General features: G+C 43.6%; 1 protein-coding gene across 1 annotated transcript; it reads right to left on the minus strand.

Moving 5' to 3' along the window:
• Positions 1-14,854: 14,854 nt before the first annotated feature.
• On the minus strand, positions 14,855-27,237 carry AP5M1 (adaptor related protein complex 5 subunit mu 1). The gene is made up of 8 exons (XM_054286856.1): positions 27,145-27,237; positions 20,842-21,487; positions 18,410-18,637; positions 17,418-17,557; positions 16,619-16,704; positions 16,408-16,523; positions 16,043-16,139; positions 14,855-15,030 (listed from the first exon to the last, which is right to left on the minus strand). Exons 1-8 carry the CDS (start codon positions 27,210-27,212, stop codon positions 14,948-14,950), a joined length of 1,464 nt encoding a protein of 487 aa, XP_054142831.1. The 5' UTR covers positions 27,213-27,237; the 3' UTR covers positions 14,855-14,947.
• Between the last annotated feature and the right edge of the window lie 93 nt (positions 27,238-27,330).

Consider the following 27,330-nt stretch of genomic DNA (forward strand, 5'->3'; position numbering starts at 1 on the left):
ATGGAGAAGCTGTGCAGTTATTCCAGAATCTCCAGATTATATCCAGGTAGGAATGCTTGGCTCCTCCCTCTGGGCTCACATCTCCCAATGGGATGCTGTAGTTCTTATCAGCCATGCAGTGACATTCCATAGCTGTTATCAGCAGATGTCCCCTCCTGAGGGAGGTGTGACTGTGGTCACTCAAAGAGAGAGATAAGGCAAACTGCCCACTTGACAAAGGTAATCTGCCATGCAGATGGTAATGGAAAACATCTTGCATTGCAACCTGGAACACCCACCTAGAGAATTGAACAGTACAGAACCACAGAATGGTTTGGGCAGGGACACCTTCCACCATCCCAGGTTGCTCCAAGCCCTGTCCAGCCTGGTCTGGAACACTTTCAGGGATGGGGCAGCCACAGCTTCTGTGGGCAGCCTGTGCCAGGGCCTCACCACCCTCACAGGAAACAATTTATTCTTTATATCTGACCTGAATTTCCCCTCTTTCAGTCTTATCCCATTTCTCCTTGTCCTACCCCTACAGTTCCTGGCTAGAGTCCCTCTCCAGTGAGCTCATTTTGTTCCATACATGGTCATGGATAAAAGAAAACCAGGGTACACCTTTCCTCTCCACCCTTTCTTAGTGCATGATGATACTCCAAGTTTTCCTGCAGAATCCAATGTAGCTGGGCAGGGACAGGAGGTGATTTTTGCTTGAGCAAATTGTTTAAAGTGGGGTTTTTGTGGAAATTGGTGGCAGCATTATGCCAGACACAAAGCAAAGATGAAGGAGAGGTAATGTGGGAGGAAAATGACACAAACGATGTTTTATGGAGGTTCTGGTCATTCAGGAGGAAAACAAAGCAAAATCTCCCTGTAGGCAGGTGAGTCTTGCAGCAGAAGCTTTGCTGGCCAGAGTGGCCTCATTGCAACTCAGGCTGGTGCAGCTTTGGAGATCAAATGGACCTTGCTCATCATCCAAGGGCTGGCTGAGTGTGGCAGCAACCCCCCAGAGTGGGCTGGAGTTATTATGGCTCATTCTCTTCCAGCCTAGAATTTCTGTGATTCTGTGATTCTTTGCTTCCTGGGAAGAGCCAGAGTGAACATCCTGTGTCTGCTGCAGGGCTCACCTTGCTGCATTGCCTTGGGATTCACTCTCCTGCTGCTTCTGGAGTGTGGGGCAGGAGGGATTTTGTGGCCCATGGAATGCTCCAGTTTGAGATCTACAGGCAAAAGATCACCCCCAAAAGATCACCCCCAAAAGATCACCCCCGAAGAGGAGTGATCATCATCTTGCCTTTCTAGAGAGAGGTGGCCAAGAGCAGCCAGCACACAAATCATGCCCCTGGGACCAACACCCCCCTTGCTGATGGTCTCTTTCGTCTTTCCTTCCACAGAAGAGAAGGAAACCACAGAAAGTGAAGGAAACCACAGAAAATGAGACAAATTCTGTCTGTGAACAAGCATTCCCTCAGCTCTTGTTTGTGGGCCAGCAGGCATGAGCAGCAGGAGAGAGTGAAAGGATTTGGGGTTTAGCTTTCCCTAATAATTGGCAAGGACAGAGCTGGACTTGAGGTGCAGAAAGCATCAAGAGCAGCCCTGCTCTCTGCTGTGTGCCGAGGAGGAGGGTGCCAAAGGGGATTGTCCCTTGTAGCAGCTGTCCCAGGGTTTTTGGGGCAGAGTCCTGGAGATGCTGCACCCACTGGGACATCCCCAGGCACGGGAGCCTCCATGGGACCAGCACTGCCTCGTGAGGAACTTGGTCACTGTGATTGTTCTTCCAGTTCAAACCATTCACTTGGCTCCCAGCTGGGTGTTTTCCCTTTTCTTTCCCCCAGCATTTTATCCTACAGCTGTATTGGTGCTTTATTATCTATAAAATAAATTCTGGGGCATAATTCAGAGGAAGGATGTCTCATGATGTGCTTATGTTTGTGTCCATTCCCCCAGCAGAGATTCCACTCCCTCTCCACAACTCACTGAAAGTAAAAAAAAATTCAATGAAATTGCAGCTGTGAGCTTGGAATTATTCTTTTTACAAACTAATGAGTTTCCCATGAGTATGGGGCTACACCACCACACACAATTAAACAATGCCCACACACAAGTTTGCATCTGTACAAAGCATTGATTAGACACTTTTTGAATGAATTATTTGCTGTGTGCCCTGGTCTCCATGAGGGAAAGCAGCAGGACTTTAGCATGAAGCACATGACAAGTCAGACATATACATAAAATGGCATTATTTTTGAAGAGAACTTAATTTGGAATCAGAAGAAATCCCTCATGATCCCAATACATAAAGTGCTTTTTTTTCCTTAAAAGGAGACCTTGGGTACAAAAGCTTTCTCCTGAGCGTAATCTTCAAAATCTGACTACCCTTTCCTTAGGCTGGGAGCAGGAAATATGATTTTATTGTTTTTTTCCCCCCACAATAAAATGCTTGTTCCCATTGCTCTCCTCTCCAAACGGTGCAGCCCATCCCGAGCGGCCGAAGATGAGACTAATCCACCTCCAACACTCCAATAAATAAAATGTAAATGTTTGCCACGAGAATGCCTCCATTGTCAGCACCATCCCAGGATTTTTCAACCTTTGACTCCCAGCAGTGACCGGCTGAGTAGCAACAGCCGAGTGCTGAAAGAATTTTTCAACAGCAATTTGCTTGTTCCAATTTGCTTTTCAGGGCTGCTGCTCAGGATTGCTGGCCGGGGCTGTAAAAGGATCTCATCCTATTAATTTGGCCCAGCTTCCCCTCTTGTTCTGGTCATATTCAGTTTCTCTGGGAGTTCCAGTGAGTAAGTTAATTGAATTGGAAGTGCCACCAGGCGCTGGCTGTTGGAGCTACGGTTTCATGTCGGAAAAGCGGCTCCCGCCGGCCGCAGAAACGGATACGGGCACCTGGTGAGGAGGTGAAGAAATGTCTGGAGGTGATTTATTCCCGTGGCAATAGCCCCCAGCTCTGCTCTCAGACTGCTCAGACAATGCAGCTCCCTTCATCTGGCATCATTCCCTCTCCAGCCAGATCCCTGGGCAAGCACGGAGGAGCATGAGGAGCAGGGTGGGTGTGTTGGAGCAGGGATTGGGAGAGGAAAAGCAGTATGATGGGGAGAAAGTGATGGATCTGACTCCAGGGATATCAGAAGGCTAATTAATTACTTTATTATACTGCATTATTCTAGAATATATCACACTGAATCTGAACAGAATCTGCACAAGCACCCAACTCAACTCCACTGCCCAGAATCTCGTGACTGTCTGCTGACCAGCAGTGTGGACACGTTCTTGGCCCTGATAGGGCAAGGAAACAAAACACCATGACTTTGGGTAAAAAAACCACCACTTTGGGTAAACAGTCTCCCCATTGCATTCTACTTTGGCACAACAAACAATCTCCACATTGCATTCTGCTTTGGCACAACACAAGGGCAGCAAATGAGATAAGAATTGTTTTGATCGCTGTTTTCTCGGCTTCTCTCACTGCTTCTCTCAGGTTCAGAGAATGTGAATCTCACAGGAGAGCAGTGGTTTTGTAGCAATGGGCTGATGTTCCCTTCGTTCTGCCTGCTCTCCCTGTGGCTCCAAGCCAGATGTGTCTGTTTTAGCAGTGCAAAGTGTTATTTCTCCTAATTGCCCAGTCTGCAATCCCAGCTCACCCTCTGGTGTCAATAAATACAACCAGCCTGGCAATGATTCTACTGGCACTCAGTAAAGCTCAGGGGTAAGTGTGGCCACACCTTTTCTGCCAGGAAGTAGAAAAATGGAAGCAAAAATCAGTTCTTGATTGCTATTGCAATTTTAGTGAGGTTTAGGGGTGAAAGGTGCATAATATAGAGTTTTGAAATTGGGAAAATTCTTCTGAAAATGGGAAGAAACCTTGAAGAAGTCCTGCCGGTGGCAAAGTGATTCTGCAGAAATTTGTGAATATAATCCTATTTCTAAGCTTTTTTCAGATTGTTGTGGGCACCAGAGGTTTTCCCAGAGTGAGGCACCTCTGCTCACCTGGGCCATCCCAGGGAGCTGCCATGGCCTGGGATGGGGCTGGAGCTGCTCCAGGAGCTGCTGTGGCAGGAGGCTGAGAATCACCATAAATGCTTGCAAAGGCTGTTATAACAAAGTCATTCCCAACCTTCTCCCGTCCCCAAAATGAAGCCAGACTCTGAGGAAATGTCTGCCTGAGAAATACATGAGTGAGAAATACATGTCAGAATAAAATAAAAACGGGTGAGGATGAGGGTGGCTCAAAGAGCAGAGTGAGGATGTTTGCAGTGCTCACACCAGGAAGGCTGCAGTGTGAATCAGTGAAATCAGTGAATCAGAGACTCCTAGGAAGGGACATTAAAACTCATCCTGTTCCACCCCCTGCCGTGGCAGGACACCTTCCACTATCCCAGGTTGCTCCAAGCCCTGTCCCAACCTGGTCTTGGACACTTCCAGAGATGGGGCAGACACAGCTGCTCTGGGTAAGCTGTGCCTCACCATCCTCAAAAGGAAGAATTCTTTCCCAATATCCCATCTAACCTTCCCTCTGTTAGTTTAAACCCACCCCCTCTTATCCTGTCCCTCTGTAAAATGTAAAATGACATTTGTAAAATGACATTTGTAAAATGTCCTTCCCCACAAAATGAAGTGTCCCAGTGACCCCCAGACAGCCCAGACGGCGCAGAAATAAATGTCAGAGCCATCTCCATCCCTTGGCGCTGGTTTGGGGCTGCAGCTCTGGTTTGAGCCACCACAGGGGGGCAGGAACGGCCTTTGGAGAGCATCAGCCTTCCCCAGGAAATAGCGGCACCCAAGGAAGCTCTGCCGTTATTAACATATCCCTGAAAATATCCATATATTATAATAAAATGTCCCTGCCCTTTATTGAAATTGGGAGGTTGACCTACTGCACGCTGCATTTAAAGCAGGGCTCTGAGAGGTGGTTTGGGGTATTTCTCCTCTAGAAATATTGCTGAGGGCTGAAAAATAGAAATTATTCATGTTTCAGAGGTGTTGGGGATGCCTCCTGGTTTTGAACAAAACCCTGTTTATTCAGCAATTAACCATCAGATTACTATAAATAATCAGCAAATAGTTTTTAATGTAATCAGCATAGAATATCATCCTATATTATTTATATGATGAAGATTTTTTTATTGCTCAAATTGGGCAATAAATACCATTCAGTTTTGCCATATTTCCCATCTTATTTATGTACTTATATATGTATTTATTGTATAAACATGAGCACAGACTCACACAAATATCACAAAGCAGCAACACCCCCTCCTCACTTTTCTTTTTGCTCAAAACAGGAGCAAACATTTTCTGAATCTCGTACAGATACAGCCCAATTTTCTAAATAATTTAATGTAAATCAAATTGACTACAATTATTTTCCAAATAGTTTGATTTAGCTAAACCAATCAATTATCTGTCACTGATGAGGCGCTACAGAGATCAGCATGGGGTTTGTGGCTCTTTGCTTTGACTGCTTGCAGTCCCTCTGTATTTATTATGCAGACAACAATTTGGGCTTATTTTCAAATATAAATTTCTCATTGCAGAGTTCATATGGTCAATAAAACAAATACATAAAATATTTTAAAACCCTCCCATCTTATTTTTCCCTGACTTGTCAGTGGTAAAACTCCCCTTGGCAAGCATGTGTAACATTATATTTGCTAGAAAGACCCTAAAGCCTTACGGACTATCACGTTACTCCAGAGCCTGGCATTTCTTAAAAGGGATTTCTTTCTTAAAGCCACTACAGTGTAATGGCTCTTGAGAAGCTGTTACTGTCTCGAGTGCAAATCCTTCTTAGTTTGTGTATTATTGACCTGATCAAGTGTGATGGGGGCCTTCGATGAGCCCTGGGGGGGGGGGGATTTTGAGGCTGTGGAATCCCACCGGGAAATTCTCATAATTCTCATTTTTTTTGGAAGTTTAAATTTCCCTGCCCGTGGCTTGCAGAGGGGTTGGAACTGGGTGATCCTTAAGGTTTCTTCCAACCCAAACCACTCCAGGATTCTATAAAATGGGAATAAATGAGGAGGGGGTGCAGCTGGAATGGGGGGACCCCAGGGCAGGTTCGTGTGGCAGAGCTCACCCCGCAGAGCAGCAATTTAATAATTCCAATTATTTCACATAAGGGAGTGAAAAAATGACAACACAGATGAAGGATGGTTTACATGTGGAGTGGGGAAATTCCCAAATTCAGCCCCGATTCTGCAAGGACTTGCAAGCACAGTTCTGCTGTAGGAGGTTGATTTTAACAGATTCTACGGACAAGGAATTTGTTTAAGCAGCTGCCTGATATCTCAGGATGGGTAAAGTCCTAAAAGTGAGGGAATAAGATAATTTCCCTCCCTTCTCTCAGCCCTATTTCCATACAAACAACCCCCTAAAATCATCAAATTCCAAGTGGAAATCCTGGCAGCAGCCACTTTCACCGGGGGAGAATCCCACAAATGGTTTTGTTTCCCCTGGGATGGGGAAATGCAGCTTTGTGCCCAGTCCTGTAATCAGCTTCTCCCGGGCTGGCCCAGCTAAGCCCCAGACCAGGACCGTGCTCCCGTGGCTGCTGCAGCGTTTTTGGAGCTGATGCTGCTCCAAAATGATGTCATAATTCAGCAAAAAAGGGAAAACACAGCTGTGAATGAATAAGCAGAGTAAAAAATGCTTTATTTCAGATGTCAGGCAGCCACGGAGAAGTTGCCTGAATTTTTTTTTTTTTATTTTAGGGGAGGATTCTGTTATTTCTAGTGATGTATTTTCCTTCATGAATAGGTTTTGGCGCTAAAATTTTACACCACGCCTGCTGGAGGTATAAATATGTATCCAGCCATATAAACCTGTCCCAAAATCATCCCAAAGAGCCCCAAGAATGGCAGAAGGCAAGATCTGGTCCTCCTAAGACAAAGGTCAAATAAAAAAAGGGATGCTAATAAACAGCCCTCCAGTTATAAATGATTTTTTTTTGTTTTTTTTTTTTAAGAATTACATCTTAAATTCCAGCAAATCAGATTTAGGAGTTACTGAAAGTGAGACTGATTCATTCCTCAGCTAAATTTTCTTGTTCTGATGCAATTAGGGTGGTTAGCTCTATGATCAGTTTTTAAAATATATGCATTTATAATACATGTAATACATTTTTATATTATATATTATTATGTATTTATATATATAATTGCTGGAGAAGTGCAAAAGGGTTTTTTTAGCAAAAAATGAAGAAATAATAGCTCAAAATTTGGAAATAGTTCAAAAATGGCTCAAAAATACACATTTATAATACATGTAATATTAATTTATATATTATTTCTATTATATATTAATAAATTTATATACTCGCTGGAGAAGTGCAAAAGGGACTTTTTATGCAAAAAATGAAGAAATAATAGCTCAAAATTGAGAAATAGTTCAAAAATAGCTCAAAATTACACATTGATAATATATGTAATATTCCTTTATATATCTATTATATATTAGTAAATTTATATACTCTCTGGAGAAGTGCAAAAGGGATTTTTTGGCAAAAAAATGAAGGAATAATAGCTCAAAATTGGGAAATAGTTAAAAAATAAGTAGATACATTTATATATATAAATGTGTATACATTTAATACATGTAGCATTATGTATAAATGTACACACATAAGTATATGTATAAATTTATATATGTAAGTATATACATTTATAGTACATGTAATATCTATCTATCTATCTATCTATCTATCTATATCTATCTGATGTCTATTAAATATTATTAAATTTTTATACTAGCTGGAGAAGTGCAAAAGGGATTTTTTTAGCAAAAAATGAAGAAATAATCGCTCAAAATTGGGAAATAGTTCAAAAACAGCTCAAAACTGGGAGCTATCCTCTTTTCCCAAAAGCAAAGTTCTTTTCCACATTGCCGCGCGCTGATCTAAATAATAATAGTAATAGTAATGGTAATGGTAATGGTAATGGTAATGGGAATAGTAATAGTAATAGTAATAGTAATAGTAATAGTAATAGTAATATAGTTATAGTAATAGTAATAGTAATAGTAATAGTAATAGAAATAGTAATAGTAATAGAAATAGTAATAATTATAATAAAAATAAAAGAATAATAACAATAATAATTATATAATAAACTTAATATAATAATAATAATTCTATAATAATAATAATAATAACAATTCTATAATAATAATTCTATAATAATAATTCTATAATAAACTAAATAATAATAACAACAATAAATGAAAGTATATTTATTTTTAAAAATAAATAATAAGCAGGCATCTCTGGCAGAGTGAAAACCTGCCTGAGAGCGGGGTCAGAACAAAAATATCCCGAGGATGGGAATATCTGGGGTCGGGAGCTCGGTCAGGAGCGAGCCCCACTTGGTATTCAATTGACTTTCTAACTCGGGAGACAGCACTTTCCATCTTCAAATAGTGGGAATAGATTGCATTCCTGGCCCTTCCCTTTGAAGGGTGGGGAGAATAAACGGGCAGGCCGGCCGCTGGTGGGGAGATCTCCCTAATCTCGGTTGCACTTTGTCAGGACGAGGTAACTGCTGGTTAAGTGAAATACCTTAGATCAAAGGGGGATTAATCGCCAACTGAATCCTCGCTGAATAAACCTGTCATTCAAGAAAATTATTTCCACTGAACTTAGCAGAGGATTGGAGGTATTTGCATAACAGGGACCCCACCGTACTTCAGCCAGGTTAAAAGGTTCAGAATTCAGGCAGTGTTTAGCTTTTTGGCTCCTTTTCCTTTCAGCGGCCCTGTACAATGGTTTTTAATCTGATAATGCAGCTAACTATCTAAATGATGTCAGAACAGGAAAGTATTGCAAAGTTTGGCTGAGGGATGGATCAATTTCACTTTCAGTAACTCCTAAATCTGATTTGTTGGAATTTAAGATGTAATCCTTAAAAAAAAAAAGGGGTTAAAAAAAAAAAAAAAGAAGGAAAAAAGTCCCTTTAAATGGAAGGCTGTTTATTAACATCCTTTTTTTATTTGACCTTTGTCTTAGGAACACCAGGTGTCGCCTGCTGCCGTTCCTGGGGCTCTTTGGGATGATTTTGGGCAGGTTTAGACCATCAGTGATGCCCATAGATCCATGTGCCACAAATCAGGTGGATCTGGGCAAACACACAAACAGATTTTCAGGCTTTTTGCCTTTTTTTTTTCCTTTCCAAGCCCATCTTTCTGAGGTCATGCTGAATTCGAGTGTAAGTGAGAGGGAGATAATTAAATAACAGGACCCAATAGGCTCCCACTATTTTCTAGGATCAGCCCTTGGAGGAGATTTAAGTGCCACAGCCTCGCTCAGGGTTTGTTGTGGGGTTGTGGCAATAATTTTAAACCTCAAGAATTATCCCTGTTTTAAGGGAGCTGGTTTTGGCAGTGACTTTTCATTGGGAATTCATTTCTCCAAGAGTGAAGAGAGGCCCTTCCAACACTGGGAGGCTTCTTAATCTGTGCTATAAAAACTGGGAAAAGCTGTTAAAAAACATATCTATTTCTGGAGAATGCTTTATGCCATCTCCCTCCCCGGCCTTCCTGGGGTTCATTTGCAAGAGCTTCCACCTCTCCTTCCTTTGGGGCATGTGGAATGATGTCAAGCTACATGGAGGACGTCAGGTTTCATAATCAGATTTTGACAATAAATGGAATTTAGGCACTTCTGCACCCAGCCCGAGCCCGACACCATTCATTCTTTCGGTGGGCGCAGTTCATATTCATCACAAACTCAAAGCATCTTTCAAGTTAAAAAAATCACAAAGAATGGTTATCAAAGAAAATGAATAAAATCCATATTGAGATAATTTTTTAGAAAATGATTGAAGTTTTAACCCAAGAAAGGACTCTTAGAGTTTCTTATAGCTTAGAATAAGAACATGTCAATCACGATTAAGCTTCTGGAATTGGAATCCCTTTGAAATGCAGCTGTTTCTTCTTTAATTGTGGCAGCAGACTCAAAAGAAAAGAAAGGTCCAGCCTTAAAGATGAGTAAGGAATACAAAATAGCTCAGGATTAGTTGTGGAGTTCAAAGGTCACTAATTACACTAAGGAGTTCCCAGACACAGGGAAAACATTAAACAGGTCACCTACCAAACGGGAAACAGACTTTGACTTCAAAAAAATAAAGAAAAAGCAAAAAGAAAGGTCCTGAAGAGACAGGTTTCTAGAGAAAATCAAAAGTGACCAGCTGATCTCATTGGGGAGAAAATGGGTTGGGTTTAGTTCTCTGCTGTTATGTGTCTCTACAAATGGCATCAGGCTTTCAAAAAATTATCTAGAGCTCGACCAGCTTTCTTGGAGGCCTCATAAAGGCAAGAAGGAGAAAAGGGGGCAGGCCTGTGCCTTAAAATACCTGATTTTCAGTTGCACTGTGGGTCAGGAGTCCTTAGGAAAAAAAGCATCTCTGAGGGTGGAGATCTCCCTGTATTTGTTGAGGGTGTGGCATCCTGGGGCACAGGTGTATCTTTAGTGGGAAGATTTTGGGAGAGAACTCTGGCGCCTTTGAGGACAGTGGGGTTTGGCTGGGGGAGCAATGAGCCATCCCAATCCTCTCCTTTCCAGCTCCTCCCTGGCCCCCTTGGCTTGGCATGCAGTGGTGGCACTGCTGTGCTGCTCACTGCAGTTCCAGGGATGCTGCTTTCCTGGGAAAGCCTCTTGGGAATCCTGGCTGGGTGTCCTGCCTGCTGCAGGGCTGCAGTAACGACCCCACAGTCCTTTGGACCTGGCTGTGGGTGGAGAGAGGCCTTGCTGTAATGCCAGCCTGCTCACAAGAGAGAGAACCCCCATTTTTAGGGGAAAAAAGAGCCTTTTTTTCTCTCAGGTCCTGCTCACCTGCAGGGGGAATTATCACCTTATTGAAGTATCACCTTATTGAATTACCACCTTACTGAATTATCACTTAATTGAGTTATCACCTCATTCCTGCAAAAATCAGCAGATTGGTGGATCTTAGGGGAAATAAGGAAGAGGAATTTTAGGTTGTCAGTGAATGGCACCTATCCCCATGCTGGGGGTCCCCAGATGTCCAGGGGTGTCAAAGTCAGAGCTAAATCTCTGTTCCCTGCACCTGAATTGTTGCATTGGGTTTGTGTGACAAGATTTTGGTAGCAAGAGGGGAATTCAGGTATGGGAATGTAATTTAGAAACAATCCCAAGGGTGCCCCTGTGCAAATCCCACTGATAGCCATACAGCAGCTCTTCCAGGGAAACTTGCACTTCCCAAAGTGGGATGCACAAAATTCTCATCTAATGTCTCATTTGGGGTGGAGGGCTGCAGGGATTTCCCACCATGGTGCTCTCAGGATGCATTCAGCTTTGTGTGGGCTTGGTTTTCCCCACTGTGAAAGTGGGGAAATAAAAGGTGTTAAAAATAAAAACCCTTTATTTTGTCTGTCCCCTAAGGATGAGAGAACAGGGAGGTGGTGGTGAGGGAGTCAGCGAAAGTAGTGAGGGACAAACACGGACTCACAAACTCTCTTGTGGCTGAAATCTCAGCAGGGCTTGTACAAACAGGACAACGTGTGGCCAATTCCTGGGACAGCATGAATAAACTGGGGACAGCCATGGAATGTTTAATGCCTTGTTGTTTCAGTGTTTACTGTAACAAATGGCCACAGCAGTTAATGCTGGTAAAAACAGCAAGAAATGCAGAGGTGGGAAGGGTTGAATTACATGAAAAAAGTGACAACTTCCAAATTATCTAAAGGAATAGGATTTACCCCAAAGTTCTTGAGGAACTGCATAAACCATCTTGGAGCTGTCCCCAAATACCTCGGGGGAGGAAAGGGCTTCCAGAAAATTGGAAAACCATCAAGTTACTGAGTAGTGATCAGTGAGAGATTTGTCAACATGGAACTGTGTTAGGGGGACTCATTCCCCTCTGTGGTGAGAGGAACAGGAATTGCAGCTTCTCAGCCCCTGGGAACCTCAGTGCAAATTCCCCATTTCCCTCCACACCTTCCACAAGTGTTAAATAAAACATGTTTGATGAGGGTTCCCCAACACCACTGGATTTGGAAACCTCAGCCATTTTTGCTGTGTTTAGTGGGTTATAAATGGATTTTGAAATATGTTAATTTCTTGGAGGCCTGTTCCATCAATTCTCATTGCCAACTAATGTTCAGTCTCACCTCACAAGCTTTGACAGAGTGTATTTGCTTTAAATTAATTTTAATCACTGTTTCTTACATTACTCCCAAATTTTAATGAAATGAAACAAATTAATTTCAGTAATGAAGTGAGTTCCGTGTTTAATCCTTGATATTTATACCCAGTTGTTTTTTTTTTTTTTTTGGAGGGGGGATGTCAAGTTTGCAACCCATGATTTAAGTCCTTATATTTATTGTTTTCAGTTCTTTGCATCTTAGTTTTCTTCTGGCCCTCTGAAACACAATACAAAGTCTGGATAACTCTTTGGCCAGTTGTTTTGGAAAGTCCTTTTGCAAAGTTACCTTCACAAAGGTCTCATATAATCTATGCCTGTGACAAAACCATAAATAGAAGCACTTCAAGCAGCAAAGGCTCTGGTGGAAAAAACAGCACTCTGTAGCAAAAGAAATTTTTTTGTTTTTTCCCTTTAACACATTTTTAAGGAAACTGTTGTATTAAAAACTTGTTTATTTTATTAAAGAGCTAAAGGAATGGCACTGAACTTGATGACCTTTGGGGCTCAGCAGAACCTCTGTGAGGTACCAGCTCTGCCCTGGGAGTCCTCAGGCTCGTGTGAGCTCCACATCAGATCTTCCTGATTTAGGGTTTGAAGGGCTTTTCTCCTTTTATGAAACAAGACAAGTGCTCAAAGCACATAAAGAAACAGTGAAATTATCTGGGCAACTACAGAGGGAACAGAGAAACACAGAAAGGTTTAGTCATTTGTAAATCCTTGAACTCTTCCCATGTTATCTCTACCCAGTGTCCCCTAATGTAGTGAGTTTACCAAGCTGAGTTCACTACTTTTCTACCTCATTAATATTTAGGAAACATCCATGAGCATGAAGGATCCATTTGGGCCAGGAGAAGCTCCCCCTCTGGTTTCTCCCTGTTGTGGGTGTCCCACAGGGGTTGCACAATGCTGGGTGAAGCTGTGTGCCTTTAACCTGCTGTGTTTTGCTGCCGTCCCCATTCCTGGTGCTTCCCAAAGAACAGGGTGTGCTGCACACCCACGGCTGCACAGAGATCTCTCCAATCTTACAGCCAGGGCTCCTTCCCCCACTTTTCTCACCACTGAGCTGTCCCTGAGCAGAGCACTGCAAAAATTACAGAGCAAACCTTGATAACAAATCAGAACAGGTGATGGCTGATGTGAGGTTGTGAAAAACTGCTCAGGGCTAGGAGGGAAACATCACCTGCCCCCTCCCTCCCTCCAAACCTGCTCTACTGAGTGTGTGCAAAGCAGTTCATCATTTCCTTTCACAGCTTCTGTAGAATAAATGGATTTTTAGCTTACCAGAGCATTCCATTCCTGAGTACCTCAGCTCCCCTAACCATGAAAGAGACATGGGCAAGAGGGAAACACAAAGGATCAGGATTTAGAAGAATCCCTTTTTATTAAGTGCAAAGGGTCTCTAACATACCACTAATTTAGGCAGTGCCATTGCTTCCCAGAATTTACTGGGGTTGTTTGAGTAAGAAAAGCCATTCCTGCAGAGTGCTGCTGTGCAGAGCAGAGCTCCCACCTTTCTCATGGGTAGGTGGAAGCCAAACCCCATGGCCTGGTGTCCAGAACAGGCTCTAAACCCTTCCAGCAGAGAGAGCTCCTCTCCCCATTCACACTGTGGTGTCCAGGCATGTGGACAACTCCAGCAGGGTCCTGGGCAAAATCACAAACTCACTTTGCTGCTAAACAGAACAGACACATCTGTGTGAAACAGGGTACAGCTCTAAGTTTGCACAACAGTTTCAGCTCAACAGCACCTCCACCCTCTAGAACATTTACCAACCCATCACATTGTTCTATCAATCTAAGTATTTTCAGATTACAGCTTAAAATTCCCTCCTTGCACAATCCCTGATCTGAGTTACCCCACAGAGCACAGCGAGACACGAGGCAGGGCAGGAGCAGCTCTGTTAGGAATCAGCATCCTCTGCTTTTGTGCTGCTCGCCAGGTTCTGGCACGTCCGCACCAGCCCTTCAGAATCTGCACATTTCCTGGTGACTCTCCTAAAGTCCATTTCCTGTGTTCCTGCAGATCTCAAAATTCGAGGTTTGTATCTGTAAATTGAGACCTTTTTCCACCTACTTTTCCAGGAAAAACAGCTCAGTGAAGGTTTCTGGAACCTCCAGCAAATGTAGCTGATTTTGCCTCCTCAGAACCAGTTTTGTGAGCTGGAAAACCCAGTTCCCACCTCTGCTTCCAGAGCAAGCAGCTCACAGGCATGTGTGCCAGGGAACTCACCACTTCTGCTGGCAGAGGCAATAAAGATTCCTTCATTAAAATTGCCTTCACTTTCAGAAGTTCTGCTCATGCAGCACTTGTGAAAATCCCTGTGAATTATTGACTGGAGTGTATTCTGTACACATCTTGTAAAAATAACACAACTTGTGCTTTGAACTGTTCTCCGAATCTGGAGTTTGATGAGATTCTTGTGACTTCAGGACAGGAATAGGATGCTGAAACCTTTCCCATCCTGCCATGGGAAACCAGTGAATTAACTGGGAATCTCAATGTCTGTACCTGTAACACCAGGGACATATTTTGTACCACCAGTTAAAGTTAGAAGGGAAAGTAAAACCAACCACAGCAAGTACATTTCAAATTGTCCTCTCTGGGCTGTCATCCAGAACTCAGCCATTTAAACCCAACTCATGTTTTTAAGACAAGTGACCTCTCATTTTCCACCAACAGAAATTTTTAAGAACACAAAGAAAACAAAAGTGCTGAAGAACATTTATTTTACTGTATCATGACATAAATCTTATTAACACTGTGCTTTGTTTAAATATTTAAATTATTCCCAAGTACATTAGTCAAGTAAGGGTTTGAATACCACAGGTGCTGGTGCTTTGGAATTCCAGATGTAGTAATCAGAAGAAATCAATTCCCGGGCTAAAGGGAAAAAACAGGCAAGAAAAATAAGCATTACAGGGTGCCTCACAATCAGACATTCCTTCATCCAAGTTAAGTGACTACTAATCCATCCTTACCAGTTTACAGAAAAGGTATAATGGCCTCTTTAAACTGTAAGACTCTTACTATTATTTGAAAATCGTTTCTGATAATGAGACATTTAAAGTCTCAGCTTCAATTACCTTTACTAATGTATCAGTCATGAGCTTAAAATTCAAACAGAGGTTAAGTCAAAAGCAGGTGGATGGCTTGGATTTTGTTCAATGAATATAAATTGCACACTCAATATAAAACATGAAAATGCTGCTTTTTCTGTGTTACAATTTAGGGCTGAGTGTGACCTGTCACAAAATTAACAGTGCAGACCCTGCTTTTCAAAAGGCATTTACTGAGTTCTGCCACCATGACTGGCAGAAGTTGCAGCAGAGAAACAGCTACAAATAAAAATGCTTCCATCAGGCGGAGCTGCTCAGGTTTAATGAGTGCTTTCTGTGTGCCATTTAGGGTATTTTTGGTGCAGGCTTGGCAGTGCTCATGTGTTAACAAAAAGCAGATTTGGGGTCTGCTTCACACATTCTGTGTAGAGCCACATCCACCAAGAGGTGCTGGTGTGGTGACACTGACAGCAGAAGTGTCACCTTGCATGCAGGAGCTGAGTTCTGTACCTGGGTACTGCCAACCCACCTGAAATGTCTCTGACAAAGGTGTCCTAAACAAGGGGCCACGTTAGGGAGGATCATTCCTGTGTCCTCCAAAAAAGTTCTGCCATTATGGAGAGCACAGGAACCAGCACAAGTCAGAGAGCCCCAGAGAGGCTGACTTTGTAAGAGCTCTCATTTCAAAGGGAGAGGCCTGTCCCTACTCCAGGAATGCTTTAAACACCACCAAAAAAACCCCAACTCAAAAGCAGAGAACAAAAGCCCAACTTTAGTTATGTAATTTTAGTCATTGATAGCCAGTTCATAACTTCAATTCAATTCCAGCCACTCACATGCAGTAATTTTGGGCTTCCCTGGAACAAAGATCTGAACAGAATGCTGGTCTACGTAACATCCAGTAAGCGTAAAGTCTGGGATCCTAAAATACAGCTACAAAAAGAGAGGAAAAACACAATCAGATGCAAAAAGAGGGAAAACACAATCAGATGCACATTGTCACCCTTGCTGTGCAAATCTGGCAATCTGTGTCACACGCTCTGCGTGTGCAAGGGTACTCCAAAGTGACAGGATGTCAAATCCTCTAGGCAGGAAAACAAAAATCCACGCTGAGAATGTGAGATTTTAAATCAATGTATCTTCAATTGAAGACAATAAGAATTGGCTACTGAGGCCTCTTTTCCCAGAGCCTGTGACTTACTTTGACATAAGCAGTGTTCCCCGTGCACACATAATCAGTCGGGTGCTCTTTGCCTGCGGTGCCAAAAGACACAGTTCCAGTCAGGGAAACCTCCAAAGATTTGGGGAACTTCTGTCCTAAAGGCAGAGACAGCATCCATTAGATGTCCCACAGCAGCGCCCAGACTGCAGAGAAGGGGCTGGAAGGGCAGTCACAGAGGGGAGGTCCTTACCAATGACCCAAACCAGGAGGCTCTTCTCCCTGAACAAATCCAGCTGGCCATAACTGACTTTGTGCTCTAACTGAGCAATGGGGCCCCTGCATGGGAGAGAGGAGAAACAAAACCACTGCAGTCACTATCATTCAGCATTTGTTAATGCCTGTTTTGTTACAGAAAGCCAGGAAATGCTGACAGATGTTATTTATGAGCATACAGACCAATCACACCTATCCGAGCACATTGCTAATTTATGAGAAGAAAATACAGAGCAGGAGGAAATCACTGTGCTCTCAGCCCAGTAATCATAAAGGAGCTGTTGATGTTTTAGTTCAGTGATAGTGCTTTACTAACACTATGATCAGCATCAGCAACTTTGTATCATCCCATCTTTGAATTTTCATGATAATTAGGTGGCAGCACGGTCGTGGCAGCTGTCAGAGAGGCTTAGATGAAAACTATCGTTTTAATTTGAAATAACTATATTTTTGATAAGCTGATCTGCAGCTAGGATTAGCAGTCTTAAGGAACAGGTAACCCTGAGCTGGAAGTGATCTCTAGCTTAATCCACCTGGGGGATTGTGCAATGTTTCATGTGAGAAGATACCACAGGGAAACAGGATGAGAAACTAAGTGTTGGGAATGTCATCAAATATTCTGGCATAATTCTGTATTCCACCTCATTTCACCAAGGTTGGTATTCACTGGTAGCACCCTAAGGGAGCATAATCTGTTATACTGACTCCTAACAAGCTCATTTTGGGAAGATAACAGAGAAATTGAACAAATTTATTTAGGTTTTCTTTATTCTTACCTGTTGAAGAAAGGTATACGAGCTTCACAGTACTCAAAAGAATTCTTTATGCTTTCATGGAGCTTTAAGTTAACTGTTATTTTTATCTGTGATCCCTCTTCAACGAGCTGGTAACATCCCAAAATTGGTGGAACAGGAACCTGGGAAAAACTATATTCATTCTCAAGATATATTAACACCATCACCACAAGATTAGTTATACAGTGTTCATTGATAAAGTACTTCAAAAAAGACCCCAAATATTAATCAGTGACTGTGCTAAACTCTTCAGGCTGCTTGTGATAACAGAGACTTGGGGGGCATGCACTTGACATTTCAGCCTGGATATCAGGCTGATATTGAATTTGCCTAATTCAAGCATTTAAGTGGCTGTTTAAAGTAAGAGCAGCATTGCCAAGCAAAGATATCAAGAACGATGTCGCAGACATTTTTTCATAGAAATCTTTCTTTGGGACTTGTTCGTTTTCTGGGAAGCTGAGGCCCCAGAAAGAGAATGTAAACAATTGTTATCAGCTGCTGTGAAATGCAATAGGATGCACGTGTGATTGGGTCATGTTCCCATGTTTGTAATTAAGAGCCAATCACAGGGCAAGCTCTCTGGAACACAGGGACAGAGAATTCTCTTGTTTTTAGATTCTTTTCTATTCTTAGCTTAGCAAGCATCTGCAACTCCTCTCTTTATTCTATTTAGTATAGTTATAATGTATTATATATCATATATCAATAAATCCAGCCTTCTGATCAAGAAATAAGATTCTCGTCTTTCTCTCACCCCAGCAACCTCCTCAGGTCGCTGTAATAGAACTCCTGAACATGACTCAGACAACTCAAGTCCTTAAGCGCCTTCCAACAAGTATATTACATAAAACCCATTTTATATAATGTTTTATTATCTATATTGGACTCAAACTCACTCCAGCACGCCCATGTGGGCTGATGCCCACACAGGTGCTTTCATTTCACAGCAATGTTAGTTGGGAGCGTGCTGTTACCTGGGAAGTGTAGTAACACAGGTCAAAGGAGTCTGAAGGAGGAATGAAAGGGAATTTGTAGGGTCCATTGTACACAGAGTCGTGCAGGGGCTCAGCACTGGTGGACAGCAGCATGGCAGGGTCCACGGAGGTGACGCAGTGATGGACCACGATGTCCTGGAGCGGGGGCGCGTTGCTGGGCAGCGTCAGGCTCAGGGTGACGTTTGGGGCACATCCCTCGATGTCACACTGGGCAAAAGGAGTCAAGACATTATTCTAAAGTACCTGAATCGAATCACAGTGAGATGTTCAAAAATAAACCACATTTTTAGCATTAAAAAGAAATCAAATCCCTACCAACTTTCAGTTGGCTTCGATCATTAGTATTAACCACCAGTACTGAGACATCAGTCTCACTCACTTGCTGACAATTTAATTAATTAGGTTGTTTTCACAACATCCAGTTAATGGATTCCATCATGCTCTGGATGGCCTCTGTGGTTCCATGCCAGCTCTGTCACAGCAGAGTGTCCCTTGTCTCATCCTCAGCAGGCCACAATCACACCTGAGCTTTCTTTCTGCATAAGGCCATGCACCCACCCTGCAAAGTGACCTGGGAATTGTCCCTCTGAGAGCAGGAAGCTGCTCACCCCCACAGTCCCTACCAGCATGGCAGGTGGGAAATGACCCAGCCTTTGGAAGTGCAGCATTTAGGTCAGCTTCCTTTGGAGATGAGATTCCCACTGCATGCAAATAATAAATTCCCACTTGATTAGCAGGTCTCTCTCCTTGGAAAACATTGGCAGTTCCAAATACAGCGTGCCAAGATAATATTGTGTGCTTCCTAAGCACAATTCAGAGCAAAGAATGAATGGCAGTACAAATTATAGCTACAAATTTTAATATATTTCATAATTATTATGGATGTATTGAGTAAATAGTCCCCAGTTTGCAATATTAAACAATGAGATATTTTAATATTAAACAATGCCCAGGGAAGCCCATCCCTGGAAGTGTCCAAGGCCAGGGTGGACAGGGTTTGGAGCAACCTGGGGTAGTGGAAGGTGTCCCTTGTCCATGGCAGGGAGTTGGAATCAGAGGATCTTTAAGGTCCCTTCCAATCCAAAGCATTCTGGGATTCTACAATGAAAACCACTGTCACATACAAACCATCCAGAATAATTATACAACCAGTTTCCTTTATCAACTGTTCTTATGTCATGAAACACCAACATTTGTGGGATCAAAATGTTGTTGCAGTAGAATAAGGAAGGACAGAAGATTAAACTTTCATTTGGCAGGAAAAATAATTAAAAATGCTCATGTAAAGACACTTGTAGAAGGGATTTAGACATCTCAGCCTGGATATATTTTGTCTAATTCAGGCATTTCAGTGCTTTATTTAAAATAAGGGCAGTGTGGCCAAGCAGTCAAATGTTGTCATCTTATTGCAGGGGTTCCATGCTGCTGTCTCCTTATCACAAAAGTTTCATACCTTGGTGTTTCTTGTGGGCAATGTTTCAGAGCAATGACCCTTTCTTCTTCACAAAGCAACCAACTGACTCCAGTTCCCTTCTCAAGCAGCCAACCTACTCTTTTTCTCACTGGCTACAGCTGTGGCCTGTTAAAGTCAGGCCTGCTCCTAATCTTTGATAATTGGCCCAGCTGCAACTCCTTAGGGGTAAGATTACTTTCTACACTATCTTTATTTTCTTATACTCTACCCCCCTACAGTCAAAGGTACCAGTAACTCCTGAATGTGACTTAGACAACAAAAATCAGGAAAATTTTCAACTCGATACATCATTTTACATCAAATGATGTAAATGATCCCACAAAAGCTGGTGTTTCATGACATAAGAACAGTTGATAAAGAACCTGGTAAAAGAAACTGGTTGTATAATTATTCTGGATGGTTTGTATGTGACAGTGGTTTTCACTGTAGAATCCCAGAACGGTTTGGTTTGGAAGGTACCTTAAAGATCATCACGAATGAGTATTTATTTTGCACAAAATGAGTATTTATTTTGCACAAAAACTACTCTGCACATCAAATGCTCTCACCTTTGTCATCGACATTTTTTCACAAAAATCCTTTCTTTGGGATTTTTCCTCTTCTGGGAAGCTGAGGCCCCAGAAGAAGAATGTAAGCAATTGTTATCTGCTGCTGTGGAATGTAGCAGGTGCACCTATGATTGGCCCACGTTCCATGTTTACAATTAAGGGCCAACCAGGACCAAGCTCTCTGGGACAGATTCACAGAGAGCTCTCGTTTATTCTATTCCTATTCTATTCTTAGCTCAGCAGCTTCTGAACTTTTCTCTCTATTCCTTTTAGTATAGTCATAATGTATTATATATCATAAATTAATAAATCCAGCCTTCTGATCATGAAGCAAGATTCTCGTCTATATCTCTCACCCTGAGGAACCCTTGCAAAGCCACGCAACACACCTTGCAGTTCACAGCTCCATACACTTGCCACGTGTCCACCACGTCCCTCTGGTCATACTGCATACACTTGACCTTCTCAGCGATGCAGACATTGACCTGGGGTCTGCCCTTGTAGCTGCTGGATCTCCAGGCTGGCTGCTCCTTGTCCACAGGCATCTCCTGGATGTCCTCGAAGGAGCTGCTGAGGCTGCGGATGTTGGTGTTCAGGGGGGTGCCCAGGGGACAGGCCTGGATCAGCAGGGTGCGGAGCTGCCCCGCCTTGCTGCTCAGCTCGGCCTCGTTCTTGCGGCTGGGAGAGACGTAGTCCATGATGCCGAGCAGGAGAGCCAGGCCCTGGGAGAGCCCTCTGACGGTGAGCAGGGCCGGCCGTGGCTCCAGGCCGCCCTCCACCAGCGGCACGCAGGCGTAGATGAGGCCGCTCTTGCGGAAGGCCAGCACGGGCCAGAGCTCGCCGGCGGCGGTGGACACGGAGCGCACGCAGGAGTGGCTGATCCTGGTGCAGGTGTCCCTGTGCTCCACGAAGAGGTGCTCGTCCTCCAGCTTCAGCTCCAGGAGCAGGGCCTTGAGGAAGGCGCTGTCCGAGGGGATGGGGACGCGCGCGGAGCCGTTGAAGGTCTCGGCGCGCAGCTCCACCGTGGGGTAGCGCCTGCGGGGAGGGAATCGGAGCAGCTGGAACCTAGGGTACAGGGAATGTTCCTCTGTCTGCTCTGAGGGGCCCTGACTCCTCCTGGAGTGACTCTGAGATACGCACAAGCCTCTTTCCCCAGCCCAGCAGTCGAAGGAGTCAGAATTCTCCTTTTCTCGTTCTCGAGGTTGTTTATTATTTCTTATCTATAACATTCTTTCTCTAACCCCCCAAGGTCTGTCTGGCAGTTCTTGTTGAGGCACACTGCCCACCTCAGAGGTGGTGTTGTCTTTTTATTCTATAAACTACGTGTACATTTGTCACAGACATCTTTTATGAAAAAACCTTTCCTTAGGATTTTTTCTCCTGAGAAGCTGAGGTCTCAGGAGCAAAATGTAAACATTGATTACCTGCTGCTGTGGAATGCAACAGGGGCATCTGTGATTGGTCTCATGGGGTTGTTTCTAATTAATGGCCAATCACAGTCACAAGCCTTTGTTATTCATTCTTTCTTTTTCTATTCCTAGCCAGCCTTCTGATGAAATCCTTTCTTCTATTCTTTTAGTATAGTTTTAATATAATATGTATGATAAAATAACAAATCAAGCCTTCTGAAACATGGAGTCAGATCCTCTTCTCTTCCCTCATCCTCAGAGCCCTGCAAATACTGTCACATACATTATTTACCACAACTTCTCAATACCTATCCCCTATGTTAGACAGTGAGCTTCTACTCTAAACCAATCTAAAAGTGCCAGAATCATCCAGAAGATGGAGGCTAGCAAGAAGAAGGAAAAAGGAAAAGACACACCCAAATTCCTCCATCTTGGGACCCCAAGCTCCCATTCTAAAAACCTCAAAAATCTGTTTTTCACCCAGAATAACTATTATTCTACTTAAACTTTCGTGGCTTGCAAATCTTCATATAAGATTGGTAATTTTTTCCATGGGTCAAGATCAAAGGCACAGGGGCCCTGGGCTCTGTGCCAGGGTCTCTGAGCCCCCTGGGCAGGGGACTGAGCCCTCCAGGGCAGCCAGAGGGATGTCCTGGCTTCTGACAGACTCCCAGAGAAGCACTGCTGCTCAGTGCCACGTGCTGCTGGAACCCAGGACACAGGGAATATTTCTGAGGGGTCCTGACTCCCAGAGAAGCACTGCCTTTAACCTTTGCCCATGGAGAGGGCTTCCAAGACTTTGGGATAGACTAGAGCCTACCAGAGTGTGAAACAGATAATAGAGAATAGTGTAGATGGTCACAGGATGAGAAATGTAGGTTTTGGGGTTTTTTGGTATGAAGTAGATAGAAAGCAAGATGGAGGATTTTGGGGCTTGTTTCAGGTTTCTTCTTCTTCATCTACTCCATTTTCTGCAGTGCTGGTGGCACAGGATGATTGGGTGAGGAAAGCCTCAGTGCAGAGGTTACATGGACAGACAAGGGATGAGCTATTGGTAGAAAGGTGGAAATAAAGTATGTTTTGAGAGTTAATTGGATGAAACAACTTGAAAATACCTTGCAACTTGTTAGACAGGGTTTGGAGCAACCTGTACATCTGTACAGATGTAGCCATAGTACATCTGCAGCCATTTTGCGGTGCTTTCCTGCTGCTAAGTCTGATGTAGATGGTGTGCCAGAAATGTTGATAAGATAACAATAAACAACAAGCTGAAGACCCAAAAAGTCCCATGCATCTCTCTATCCTGGCACAGAACTGTCACAGGAGGACTTCCCCCATGAGGGGAGTACCCTGGGGGCCCAAGGAGAGGGGCAAAACCCATGTAGTGCCTTTGTGCCACCCAAAACATCACCCCAAAACAGTTTTCCAGGGCAGAACCTCCCAAGCCCTCTTCTGGCTGCAAAAGCATTATGATAATCTTGGGATTTCTGATATTGGGTTTCTCTTCATTGTTCAAACAACTCTCCAAAACCTGCTGGGCCTAAAAATAACCTCGTGTACATGGAAGCCTGCAGCAACTTGATAGAAGCAGTGGTGGGGTCAGAACACAAATCACTGTCAATAAAACCATTCCATGAGTAGTTAGGGTTCTTTCTAGCAAGTCCAAACTTTGAGTAAATACATTCTCATGAGTAAACATTTATTTTTTAAAATAAAATGTGAATCTGTCCATCTATGCTGACTGTCACACAAAACAGGATTTTTGTATGACACTAAGGAATGACTCCCACCAGAGCAGAACTTCAAAATATTTCTAAGAGGTGAGATCACACTGAAGACAAGTTCTCAGATATTTAAGAAAATTATGTTCTATGTAAAAAATTGCAACTACAACAGCTTTTTGCTTAGACAGAGTGTACTAGTGCTACAGCTTTTTTGCTATAACAATAATCCAATACCAGTAATAATAATAATAACAATAATAATAATAATTCCACCCTGCACATGCAATACATATGACTTAAAGCTTTTATGACTTTTTCATGATTTCATTTTATCAAGTATTTAAGATGTAATGATAATGTCATGGACAGAGGTTTTGTACAATTTAGAATTGCTATGTTGTACCAATAGATATATTTCATTTCAAATTTTCTAGAGATAATATTTGAGGAATATCATATTAACTGTTTAAAACTATATCTGGGATTCTTTTGTCCTGCAGCAGTATTGTTTTTTAAAGGGGAGTGGGATGAATTTCTTTTCAAGGTAACCTAAATCCATCAAAAGGAATTGAGGATTGTCTTTTAATAAATAGCTGAGAAAACAAAAAACATTACTTCCATGAATGCACTGGTTTTGCCCTGGTTTGGAACTGCAGACTCCCCTGAGTGTTTCTTACATGAAGTCTGGTTTTCCTACATTCTGTTTTGTGGATTCCCTCAATGGTTATCCACAGACCCTCAAAGTGCCCCTCACAGGTCACACACACAAAATTAAATCACTTTATGGATCATCTTGTAGCAGATGTTCTCAGATGTTTGTTTGCACTCAGAGCCAACATGGGAGAAAAAAACTGCACAGATATATAAAGGTTCTCATTTGGTGTCATTTTTTACCATCTTTTTAAGGACACACTGACAGCCTGCTTCCTAAACTTGCAACCCCAGCAGTGTGGGGCTTTGTTATATCTGTGGCCTCCATCTGCAGCACTTCCCTCCTGCTCCTGAGCACTCCCATGGATCTTATCCTGTGGCCTCCAAGTCCCACCTACAACATCTCTTAACTGAGTAGCTGCAGGCAGCTACACTTCCTCAGGCTTATTTTCAGTGACTGTGCTTTATTTTCTTTCATTCCTAGTCAGGCATCAAGGGCTTTTGGGGCTGTTTTATTTTTTATTTTGGTAAGGGAAAAGCAAACATAGAGCAAAGCCAGAGCTACACAATTTGTAAACAGGATACAGATGAGAGCAAAACCTCCCTGTGGTCTCACATTTTATTCTGGAGAGCAAAGAAACAAAGTGGGTTTATAGCTCTAAAATTTACGAGGCTTTGCAGAGCCAGGGTGTTGATAAGAGGCTGTGTAACCTTGGTGAGCAGCTCTTACTTTTGGCCAACATTTCCAAAACAAGGAAAGAGGAGATATTTCAGTCTTAGTCAAGTCTCAGTGTCTCTGCTGAAGTCTCTTCAGCTCTGCTGAAGCTGTCCCCACACCACAGCAGCCTCCTCCTCCCACTGAATTTTACCAGCTGGGTCATTAGATCATTAGTTAGCCCTTCAAATGCCAGTTTTTCAGTATTCCCTTCTAGAAAGTGATGCAAACTTAAAAAAAAAGAGATGAAAGTTTCCAGGGATGAATGAGCTTCGGTGACTCGACAGAGAGACCGTCCTTGTTGCCTGAATTAAGTTATGATCAGCTCAAAAAAAAAAAAAAAAAGGAGGGGGGGAATGCTTTGATGTCCCTGATGTCTTCCCTGAGGTCAAAGATCAGGGCTCACGTATCTCCAGCTGAGTGCCTAAGTCCTGAAACCAACAGTTTCCATGTGATCCGGGCATTCTTTGTATTGTCTGCGTGCTTTGTTGAATTTAAGGTCGGTTAGGAGGATAAACTTGGGGCTTCCACAGCCCTATTATTTCCTCTGGGAACTTGAAAGATCTAAGTCTGGAAATCACTTGAAGCATCGAGGATAGTTTGCCCTTTTCAAAGGAGTGCCACTCCTTGTCTCTGGCGCTCACTGTGTGACAAGTCACTTCAGACACCGCTGTCACCACCCCCCTGCTCCGTGGTGATTACACTCTCCGAGGTTTTGGGGACAAGGCTTTCTCTTTATCTGTGTTTGTAGAGGGGAGGCCTCATCTCTAGTCCTGTAGGTAATACAAGGACCATAATACTAATCCTAAAACAATCAGAGGAGTGTCCAATGGAGAGATCTGTCTGCACCTGAAGATGGAAGATAGTCGACTTACTCTTTTCTTGGTTGTTATTTTTTCCCCACAAACTTTCCCTAGCCCCAGTTATTTTTCTTCTCACTGTCTGGATTTCTCTAAAGTCACAAAAATAAAAATAAAAACATAACAAATCTTGCCAGTCCAACAAAAGTAACCTGCCTAGCCCAAAGTCTTCCTTTATACCTGCAAGAATTCTAAATAAAAACTGTTCCTTTGGAGGACTCTTAAGTGTTCAATAACTTAAAAGTCCTTCAATAATTTTAAAAATGTATTTATATGCAAAAAATTAATATCAAATTCAGACAGAATTTCTGTCTGAAAGTACTCTATTTTATGTAGAGCTACAGAACAACATGAAGAGAATATAAGTAAAATACAAGCAATAATATATGCTTTCTATTTTGCCCATTTTGTTAATCTGACAGTATTTCACAATCATTGCCTTGTCCTTTACCATGTTAGGAAGGAGAAGTGCCGGGCAAAATGCTCACAGTGACAAAAAAGAAAGAGGAACAGAGCAAGGAAACTCACGTGCAAAATGCAGAAGCTGTGAAAAAGCTGCCATATTTATTTAAAAGCACATTATGTGACCCTGATTCTGAACTTTGGAAAATCGGAGTCAGAAAAGCACAGCATCCAGCAGCACTGGGACAAGACCAGGGATTTGTTCAGTATCAGATGGTTTTGGTGTTTTTGCATCTGCCCCACAGGGCAGCAGTGTCCCCCAGGACACCCAGATCCCCCGAACCCCCCAGGGCACCAGGACTGCCTTCAGAGCATCCAAATCCCCCAGAACACCAGGATTTTCTCCAGGACACCCATATCCCCAGACCCCCCGAACCCCCCAGGGCACCAGCATTTCCTCTAGGACACCCAGATCCTCAGAGCACCCGATCCCCCCAGAACACCAGGATTTCCTCCAGGGCTTCCAGACCCCTACAGCATCCGAACCCCCCAGGGCACCAGGATTTTCTCTAGGACACCCAGACCCCCAGAACATCAGGATTTCCTTCAGGGCATCCCGACCCCTAGAACACCAGGATTTTCTCTAGGACACCCAGACCCCCAGAACATCAGGATTTCCTCCAGAGCATCCAGACCCCCAGAGCACCCGATCCCCCTCAGGACTATCCGCGGCCCCTGAGGGGGCTCTCCGCAAGGCGCCCCGTTCCCTCCACAGCACCCGGACCCCCAAGAGCATCCGCGGCCCCAGGATCGCCCGGTCCCTCCAGCGCACTCGGATCCCTCAGAACACCTGGATCCCTTCTAGATCACCGGGGGCACCCGGCCCAACCCTCGGACCTGCCCAGCCCGCCGTGCCCGGTACCGTCGCTACCTGGAGAAGAGCACGGCGCCGCCGGCCGCGGGGTCGTGCCTGAGGAGCCACAGCGCCCGCAGGGCCATGCCGCCGGTGCCGCCGGTGGCGATGATGCCGCCGGTGGCGATGGCGGCCGGGGAGGAGCCGCGGCCGCGCCGTGACCGCCCGGCGCAGCCCCATTTCCGGCGGGCGGAGGCGGCGCCG

The sequence above is a fragment of the Melozone crissalis genome, unplaced genomic scaffold (genome assembly GCF_028551555.1).
Source record: "Melozone crissalis strain CALT ecotype California unplaced genomic scaffold, PUWL_Pcris_2 ptg000056l_1, whole genome shotgun sequence".
NCBI lineage: Eukaryota > Metazoa > Chordata > Aves > Passeriformes > Passerellidae > Melozone > Melozone crissalis.